Source organism: Zingiber officinale, chromosome 8A (genome assembly GCF_018446385.1).
Source record: "Zingiber officinale cultivar Zhangliang chromosome 8A, Zo_v1.1, whole genome shotgun sequence".
Taxonomy (NCBI): Eukaryota; Viridiplantae; Streptophyta; class Magnoliopsida; order Zingiberales; family Zingiberaceae; genus Zingiber; species Zingiber officinale.
In genome coordinates this window covers 54,280,636-54,291,387 of record NC_056000.1, presented here as the reverse complement: position 1 = coordinate 54,291,387, position 10,752 = coordinate 54,280,636, and the positions used below count along the sequence as shown (strand labels likewise).

Here is a 10,752-nt window from a genome sequence, read left to right as displayed (position 1 = left end):
TCATCAATGAGAAGGTAAATCAAAAAATTATAGTTGATTAGTACGAGGAAAGACTTTTTTTCCTTAATTTTATCTAGATTTAAATTCTTATTTTATTATAATAATTCTATCTCATACTAATCAACTCAACATTACTCTGAGAGTCAATGAATAGATCATCAGTGAATACTAAACTTATAGACGATCAAAGATGACTAATAAGATTGCAAATAGATGGCATACTCATAGGCGAAGAGGACTAATAAGCTCATGAGCAAGTAGCGTTCTCATAGATAGCGAGAACTTGCAACTAGACCGTAAGCTTGGGGGACGAGATGAGCTCAAACAACATTGTGATTTTATAATTTGAGAAAAAAAAGGCTTTCCATTTAATTTTAACTAGCGATTCATCTTTAGAATAATTTTTCCTCTGGTAAACAATGAATAGCATTTCGATTCACCAGTAATATGCTTTTTTTATCTATCCTTTTTCCATCACGTAGAAGAGTATAATGACTAAAAAAAAATAATCAATAATATTAATTAGAAATGGTATTTAATAACTATGAAAGTATAACGGTAAATAACAAAACAAATTATAAACATTTAAAAATACAGTAAAAGCTTATGTTAAATAACTAATTTTATCTTTTCAATTGCCATAGAAAAATTAATTATGAAGACTCCTAACCTCGAAATAATTAGGAAATTAAAAAAAAAGTATATTAAAACCATTGGGTTAAATGTTTCTTGAGATAATTTATTTGTAAAAAAAAATAATGAATTTAAAATCATGTCTCAATAAAATTATATCTACATATGTCCGTTACTCATTGTTAAGACATTAACTCGAGACATATAAAAAATGTCAGATTATTTTAGATTTTGCAATAGAAAAAAACAAAGATCAAAAAATTGAGAGAACTTTTTATTTAAAAAATGATTAAGGGTGGGAGGGATTTTTTTTTAAGTGACAGTGTGCGGAGGAAATTAAAAATAGTAGTTACTATGAATTAGAATTACTTTAATGCTCATTCATTTAATTATCGCTATAAAAAAATTATTGAAACATTCAAACATACAAAACGATAGAAGGAAAAAAAATTGAAAATGATAACTTTGGCCAATAATTGGATTCCAACCACGGTTTGAATCTGAACCGAACTTGGACTCAAACTGTGAATCATAATCAAAATCATATTAATCCAAAATAATATTTACCCCACTCGATAATCCAACCATGAAAATATAAACTCACAATACTTCTTTCACATTGTCGTCGGATTCATTTAACTACTTTGGATACTGATAGAAGTTACTAAATAATTATTTTATTGATAGAAGTGGCTAAAACCTGACAACGCCTGCAATTTAAGATATCCTAGATTCCTCTTATGTAGCTCCTATAAATTGTAAATTTCATAGTTTTTATATAGCTCATTTGAATTTCAAGATTCTTATACATCTTTATTTTCATAATAATTTATTGGTAGACTTTTTTTTGAATAACTTGGTTTTCTTTGGATTCCACTTAAATTTTGGTTTGGTAAATTACTGTTGCACTCTAAAAAGGAATTGATTACTGGTGAAATTTTACTCTTTGTGGACTTTGAAGTAGAATCAATATAAATTACCAAAACAAAAAACCTCCCACCTCCTAACCAACTTGACGGTCAACTAAAAATCGATCTCATAATTTATCTCTTTTCATATAGTCTACGGACAGACTATGAGGGATCACCTAAGGTAAACATAATCACCTTTTGCTACAATATAAATTACCAAAAAAAAAACATGAAATGATTCTGTGATTTACCTTCACATAACATGTGGATGGACTGTAAAGAACGTTTAGGGTGAGCGTAATAATCCAAAATTCCCCTGAAGGAACAAATTTCACTAACCAAACATTAGAAGTGTACCTTTGTAGTTGATGCAATGAACAAATTTTACAAACAGAATATTATCAAAAATATGTCTTTTGAGATTGGCTGGGGCTGAGTTCAGCACAGGGTTCACAATCGCATCATCAACCTGCGAGAACCATATGCCTGCTCGAACACCGACATGAATTGCAAAATAATTTACACACGTCTGTATTTGTGGCTAAGCTAATTGGACAGGGGGGCCACATAGAAACACCAAGAAAGGAGACGGTTGAATGGAAGCGACATCAATGGCTTATGCAGCGTGACCTCAAAGACATTTAGAAGAGCTCCTCAGAGTTGAATTTGTTCCAAGCTTCCTGTTACATGTCAAGAACATTGGATGAGTGCGAAGTTGCAGTAGAATAGAACAACAACAACAACTACTACTACTACTACCACCACTACCACCACCACCACCACCACCACCACCACTACTACTACTAGGATGACCTAGTGTGACCAATATTTACCAGTTTTGGATGTCTGCCCATTTAACAAAAAGAAAATGATTCGGAGTTGAGGATCGACCTGCCCTGGATGATGACCAATTCCCGGTCATACCAGCAGATATCCATGGTAGCATCAAACAACAACAACAACAACTACTACTACTACTAGGATGACCTAGTGTGACCAATATTTACCAGTTTTGGATGTCTGCCCATTTAACAAAAAGAAAATGATTCGGAGTTGAGGATCGACCTGCCCTGGATGATGACCAATTCCAGATATACATGGTAGCATCAAAGCAGCGCATAGTTTAGACTTTAGAGTAGCTCATTTCTCATCTTTGAGTGTCCGAATTGTTTAAAACTAATCATACAATAGACTATACAAGATGAAGGTTTTATTGCAAGGACTGCAACGAAACATTTTTGCAGGAAAATGCTTAAATGGAGTTGCATGCATATTTCCCAAGTTCCTATGTTGGCTGCAGTTTAATAAACTAGGTAAGCACAACAAAGAAACATTTTGAGATCTGGATTGGGACGATGAGAATGTTCACAGAAAGGGATTTGCAAAGCTGGTACAATCTTAAGTTGAACAGATCATCCTAACATTGATTTTGATATTACAATCTATCAAAAAGCTTCAAATGGTCACAAATCATATTTATCCCACAACCCATTCAACAACAACTAAGTTTTATCCAGCTTATCCCACAAGTTAAATTTTGGTCAAATTCCCTTGTTCATAACATTTATGAAATTATACATAACACATATATTACCATTGATCAATTTCTGTTGTTCCAGGAAAATAAAGAGTTGTTGCGTTCTAATAAAGGTTTAAAATTTCAAGTCATGCCGAAATTTCGATTTATGACCATAACGATACGGTTTTAGCATCGTATAGGCACAATTTTGGTTTTTTTTTAAATATAAATATAAAAAAAAAGGCAGCCCGGTGCACGAAGCTCCCGTCATGTAGGGTCCCGGGGAAGGATCCATTGTACGTAGTCTTATCCTGATTTTTGCAAGAAGTTGTTTCCAGGATTCGAACCCGTGACCTTTTGGTCACATGGCAACAACTTTATCGTTACGCCAAGGCTCCCCTGATTTTTAAATATAAATATGTCAATTAAAAATATTTTTATTAATATTTGATTGTCATAGACATGGAAGGATTAAGTAGGTTTAAACTAGATTTAATTTAAATTTATTTTGATTAGTTTAAAATTAAATCAAATTTATATATACAATAATTTAATTCATAGTATATATTTTATAAGATTAAAAATTATATTATATATAATTTTTTATTTTTTTAAAGAATCTGGATTTTTTCTTTGTTTACCACATGACCAGATAGATAGGGGAAAAAATTAACCTTCTTTCAAGAGCTTTTTGTTTTTCTTATTTTCCTCCTGGACGGATGAAGGAAGGAAAAAAGTTAACGATATAGGAGGGGAAAAAATTAACGATATAGGAGGCCAGAAGGAAGGAAAAAAAATATAGCGATGTACCAGGGAAAAAAAATAACAGAAGGGAAAAAAAAAGAGATGTAAAGGAATTGGATAGGAAAACAATTAATATTTTAAAAAATAAAATAATAAATATTTAAAAAAAACCTGCAGACCTCGTGGAGTCCTGCACGCAACTGTAGGGTTTAGCGAAGCTACCATGAGCCATAAATCGGTGCAATGTTGGTCGGTGGTTGAAACGGCCAATGCCAACCAGCATGGCTGGAAACTGTATACCATGGTTCTAACAACCCATTTTATCTTATGTTTATGTTATTCCCAGAAGAGAGAAGATGAAGAAAAGAGAAAGGTAAAAGAGTAATAGTGCAATTTTTAAATTACGATGCATCTTGTCTTCACACTAATTTATTAAATTATAGCCCACAACATAACCTGCTCAGTGAAGCAAGTATCAAATTCCAAAGCCTCTTTAGATTTTCCCAAACTCTCTGGGTTTTAACTATGCGTATTGTCAAAAATAGACTTCAATAGGACAAAAAAAAACATGCAGCCAAACCGTTGATCATTGCCTAGTTAAGACATACATCATCATATAACAGGTAGGGAGTCATAGGCAACCTGTAAAGCATAGCATATCATAACATATATAGCGTACAAAACATTACAGGATAAGGCACCTTTTAAACTTACTCAGAAAAAAGTCAAGAATAAAACAAATATTCTGGACACATGATTAGTGATTATTCCCCCTCAAGTAGAATGAATAAAAGAATAAGGAAAAGAAGATAGGTAAAGTTTATTCATGGTACACTCATTAAAAATTTATTCTTCATGCAATTTAGATGCACATAAGGAGAATTAAATAGAGAAGTATTTGATTCACATGAAGTAAATAGAGTTCAATAATTATAGTCAAATAAATTTATTCATAGGCTAAATATAGAATAATTTTTCGGCAATTTACCAAAAGGCGCACTTAGATTTATGAATTGACCAAAAGGCATACTATATTTTGATATTTACCAAATAGCGTACTTAATTTTCTATTCTTCCCGTTCTACCCTCAATCATTTGTCAATCTCTTTCCTCTTTTTTATGCATGCAATTTCTTTTCTCTTCCCTCTCTGCAATGTGCGCATCCTCTCTTCTCTTTCCTCCCATCTTCTCTTTCCTCACTCTTTAGGAGATATGCATGCATGCAAAGCATAATATGGGCCTGATAGAGTTTAACGTGTTTTTTTTATAACATTTTAATACCTTTGGAGAAATCGAAATATGCGATGGGCGGCACCGTTGGACTCCTTGCAACCTCAGAAATCTACAGGACCTGAAATGAGTCCAATCCGAGGTCTCTAGGTCCATCAGTGGATTTTTGCTCGAATTGGACTCATTTCAGGTCCTGTAGAATTGTGAGGCTGCAAGGAGTCCAACGGTGTCATCCATCACATATTTCGACTTCTCCAAAGGTGTTAAAATATGGTCAAAAGAATCAACTAAAACAACCCAATGTCGACCTGATATGAACGATGGGCCTGATATGGTTCACATCAGGCCCACGTTGGGCCTGATTTATCTCATGGTAGAGATTGTCATTTAGATAATTTTTGTTTTCTTTTGAGTTTGGTTGCGATTGTTATACCATATTTTGTCAACTTTAATCAATATAATGTAACAGAAGTTTAATGGGGAGCAACAAAACAAGCGAGAGAGTTGGAAGGACAAGAAACAAAATTAGAGCACGCTCACAGTGCCCTTGTACAAATTGTTCTCCTTTACAGACTTCAGAAATTACGTCTTGATGTTGTTGGGTTCGCTTGGTGCCGCGGGGAATGGAGTTTCTCTACCACTTATGATGGTGCTCTTCGGAAATTTGATCCAGTCCCTTTGGAGGAGCTTCAAACGGAATGCGCATTACAATCACCTTTTTAGCATTCTATTCCACGATTGGTTCCTCAAAAATACTTAATAGTTAAAGAATGAAGTTTGTTGGAAAAAAAATGTTTGATAGTCATGGATCTAATCATTGCATATAGGTAACACTGGAATTTTTCTACCTAGCAATTGGAGCAGGAATTGCATCTTTTCTTGGTACGAATATTTACTTGACTCCCCATTAAACCTCTGTTACATCATATCTATTAAAGTTGACAAAATATGGTATAACAATTTCAACCAAACTCAAAAGAAAACAAGAATTATTAAAAGACAATCTCCACCATGAGATAAATCAAGCCTAATATGGGTCTGATATGGAACCATATCAGCCCCACATTGGGTTGTTTTAGCTATTTTTTCTATAACATTTTAACCTTTTCGAACAAGTCAAAATATGCAATGGGTGGCACCATTCGATTCCTTGGAATCTCATAAATCCATAAGACTTGAAATTGGCACAATCTAAGGTCTTTAGGTTCATCAGTGGGTTTTGACCGAAATCCACTGATGAACCTAAAAACCTCAGATTGCACCCATTTCAGTTTCTATGGAGTTATGAGGCTTCAAGGAGTTAAAATATGGTATCCATTGTTTATTTCGGCTTCTCGAAGGTGATATAATTAGGGGTGTCAAAAATAAACCCGACCCGACGACCCAACCCGAGTCGACCCAAAAAAAATCAAGTTCGGGTTGGGCATTTTCGAGTTCGGGTCGGGTTCGGGTTGGAGGGTTGGAGAGTAAAAAAATTTCGGGTTGGGTTGGGTTCGGGTTGACCCGGGTTGACTTAAATATAGGGTTTTGTGGGTTTTTTTGGGGTTAAATTAAATTTTATTTTAAAAATTTAGATGTTTTTATGTATAATAATATCATGTTTGTATGATAATGATGGAGTATTGAGATAAAAGTGAAGAATTATAGGGAAAATAACCCAAAAAAGTCGTTTTGAATCGGATTTTCGGATTATATGGGTCGGGTTCGGGTTGATCGGGTTGGTCGGGTTCGGGTTGAGGTGTTTTGGGTTGAACTCGGGTTCGGGTCGGGTTAAAAAAAAAAAAAACTCAACCCGACCCAACCCGACCCGACCTACCCGAATTGACACCCCTAGATATAATATAGTAAGAAAAAATCTCCACGATTATTACTGTGTTGTGATTTTTATCCTTGCCAGTACATGTTTACTGTGTTATGATTCTTCCTCAAAGTTCGTTAGTGAAAGAGGATCAGCACCTTATGCTCCTCACCTATGTCTGCTAACTTAGGACAGCCAAAAAAAAAAAAGGGTCTAAAATAAACCAAAGATGTCGGACTAAAGAAGAATTCAATAACATCATATCCATTTTCTTTCCTTTCATCTGTTGGATTGGTAGCATTACATTGTTCTATCTCTATATCTTCTCAAAGTCATCATGTAGTCATATCGATTTCCTAATTTTTTTTTGGCTATTCTTTTTACACAAGTCTTACTTCTTTAGCATCAAATATTAGAATGAATAGTTTAGATGGCATGTAAAGTGCAGTCAAGATAATTCAAAACTACTTTATGCTAATCACTTTGCAAAGAGGCTAATTTAGCAAATGATGCTTTAGTTGTGTTGCTAAAAAATTGTGTAGCAGAATAGATATGTTCACTTTCATCCCGAGTTAAAGTAATAATCAATATGTTATTGAAAGATGAACAGGAAGGCTGATAATTGATGTACAACCCTATTCAATAAGCATTGACTAGTTGTCGAGATTTGATAGGGAAAAAATTAATTTCTGAAACATGTTTAAGGTCCAACGTGAAAATTTTTACAGATTTTTTCTTATTATATTGTAACACCTCCGAGAAGTTGAAATAAACAATGGATAGCATATTTGAACTCTTTGCAATCTCAGAAATCCATAGGACTTGAAATGGATGCAATCTGAGATCTCTAAGTTCATCAGTGGGTTTCAATCAAAATCCATTGATGGATCTAGAGACCTCAGATTGCATCCATTTCAAGTTCTATGGATTTCTGAGGTTGCAAGGAAATGAATGGTGTCGTCCATTGCATATTTTGACTGATCCCGAGGTGTTAAAATGTTATAGAAAAAATCAGCTAAACAACCTAGCATGGGCCTGATATGGTTAATATCAGGCCCATGGTTCATATTAGGCCCACATTGGGTTATTTTAGCTGATTCTTTCGACCATATTTTAACACCTTTGGAGAAGTTGAAATATGCAATGGACGACACTGTTGGACTCCTTGCAGCCTCAAAAATCTACAGGACCTTAAATGAGTCCAATCCGAGATCTCTAAGTCCATCAGTGGGTTTTGGTCCAACGGTACCATCCATTACATATTTCAACTTCTCCAAAGGTATTAAAATGTTATTAAAAAAAACACGTTAAACTCTAATCTCGTGGGCCTGATATGAAATCATATCGGGCCCATATTATGCTTTGCATGCATGCATATCTCCTAAAGAGTGAGGAAAGAGAAGACGGGAGGAAAGAGAAGAGAGGATGCGTGCATTGCAGAGAGGGAAGAGAAAAGAAATTGCATGCATAAAAAAGAGGAAAGAGATTGACAAATGATTGAGGGATAGAACGGGAAGAATAGAAAATTAAGTACGCTATTTGATACATATCAAAGTATAGTATGTCTGTTGCTCAATTCATAAATCTAAGTGCGTCTTTTGGTAAATTGCCGATAATTTTTTATATAAATATAGCAAGTAATGTTTAACTAATTAACAGCTACTAATAAGGTTGCAGAATTTTAGAAACACTATAAAGTAAAAAAAAAAAAAAATTACCTTTAGTTCTAGAAGAATAGATGACAAAAATGAGTACAATAATTTATAATCTTGCATCATAGAATAAATGAAAAGGTTGAGAATGAAGAGATTGATATTGTTGATGTTATGTGGACTGTAGTGGCAAATAACATTGGGAAGGTTACAACTGAAAAGTCAATTATTTGTAAGTCCAAAATGAGGAGAATTTGAGCAGATAATAAGGTAACTGCAATTGAAGCCAAAAAAGTTGTAATTTGTAAACATAGCAAAGTTCGATGGCAACTTGGGACTAAGACTGAGAAGAATATTTAATTGAATACTAAAGGGAGCAAATGAGGAGATGTAAGTAAACCAAAGTATATATACCCCGAATTTCTTCCTAGTCAATTGAATCACAAGCAAAACTAATTTATTTCTTGTCTATTCTGTTATGTAAACCAAACATATTTTAAGACTATCTTTTACATTCATACAAGTTGAACTTAAAAATTTGTTCAAGATAAATAACATGAATTAGGAGGAGAAAATTTATAAACTAAAAATTTTAAGTAGAATTAAAATGAAATGCAACATCAATAAATAAGAAAAGAAGTTTGGGTATAATTAAGATGGGTGTTAAGAAACTTCTTTCAAATATTTTTGGATAGCTTGGATCTATTTTCAGCATAGAAATATGAATATTTCATTAAAAGAATAACATATGATTATGATAAGACTAGTCATGTATATGGGTCAACCTGTTTGGGTATTTAGGAAACACAAAAAATTAATCTAGCATAAAAAAATTCTGGGATGTATATACTGGCCTACTAATAAAGACAAAAGAATTAATAACTTAAATGGGTAAATGATAGGTATATAATTTCTAGTTTACTGTTAGTTATTCCATATACACCCTATCTTTTCAGAAATCTTCAGTTTAGCTCATCACATGGCTTATTTAGTGTGGAAAAATGAGGGGTAAATAAAATAACAATAATTGACAAGGGGTATGCATATAATGTACCCTTGGTCAGAAAAGTCATTTGATGGAGTAAAGATATTTTAAAAAGTAGGAGCACATTGAATACCAATAAAATAGAGGGAGTGTACATAATTCACAATTTAAATTCTTGTCTAAAATATCAATTTATAAACTATTTCCTTATAACCAGTTAGATACAAACAATAATAGGCCCTTCAGAAATAAATTTGTTGTGCGAATTTCAAATTTTATGTTATTTTTGCCTGGTTTAAGTACTATATTTTACTTTTACTATTTCTAGCTAGCCAAATCCAGTTTTGTCTAATGCTCTAAAGAATGGATCAAATCTGAGGGGCAGATTGGACGAGAGTCAAGATGTTATTCACCGTTTATAAACATAAAATTACCCAAATGATGGATTGTCAATCCATCCACAGATTGATTTTTGGTCAAAATTTAATCCTCCCAAATCAGACAAAAAGCCCCTTTCCTTCCTCCCAGTTCGTGAAATCTCATCTTTGCCCAACGTCCTCCTTACTCTTCTGCATTCCCTCCCTCCCAAGCCTGCCATCTACTAGCAAGTCCACTACCTGCCTCGCATCCTTTAGCCACCTCTACTTCCTCTTCTACTTCTCCCAAGCATGTCGCTTGCTCAGCCAAGCCCATTCCTCTTTTGCTTCTCCAAGTCCGTTGCTCGTGAGCCCGTCAACAACCCCCGCCTGTGAGCTTGTTTTTCTTCTTCTCCCAAATTCACAGTTTGCAAGCATGTTCCTCTTCTGCTTCTCCTCATAAGCTTATTGGCCAACCATAAACCTGTTCCTCTTTTGCCTCACCTCCTCCTGAGCCTACCACCCACGAGTAGAAATGAGAATTCGGTTAAAATTGAACCAAGCCAATTTTTTTCGAGCTAACCGAACCGATTTTTTTCGAACTAACCAAACAGACCAAATTTTTAATAAAAAAACAAACAAAAAGAACTATAAAATATTGATTAAATAGGTCGAAAACCAAATTAATCGAATTTTTCTAATTAGGGCCTAAAAATTTGGTTGGTTTCAGTCTACAAATTAGAGTCTAAAAATTCGATTCGGTCCAAAAAATTGATTTATTCGGTTTATTCATTTTTATCGAATAAGGAATTTAAAAACCGAACCCGAACCAAATTAACTGATTATTTAGGGAAAAAACAAAATTCTAAAAAAAACGAACCAAATTTTTAAATTCGGTTGATTTGTTCAATTTAGTCGAACTTT

At 33.7% G+C, this 10,752-nt stretch overlaps 1 protein-coding gene and 1 long non-coding RNA gene across 2 annotated transcripts in view; both read right to left on the bottom strand.

Moving 5' to 3' along the window:
* Positions 1 to 1,873: 1,873 nt before the first annotated feature.
* Positions 1,874 to 10,752, bottom strand: part of LOC122009098 (auxilin-related protein 2-like) — a 29,400-nt gene continuing 20,521 nt past the window's right edge. Inside the window, exon 8 of the mRNA XM_042565120.1 lies at positions 1,874 to 2,224. Coding sequence (XP_042421054.1) covers positions 2,186 to 2,224 — 39 coding nt within the window. The 3' untranslated portion in view covers positions 1,874 to 2,185. The remainder of the gene's footprint in view (positions 2,225 to 10,752) is intronic.
* On the bottom strand, positions 3,286 to 6,365 carry LOC122009100. Its single transcript, XR_006119463.1, has 2 exons — positions 5,886 to 6,365; positions 3,286 to 5,792 (listed from the first exon to the last, which is right to left on the bottom strand). It is a non-coding gene; the product is annotated as an uncharacterized LOC122009100 (long non-coding RNA).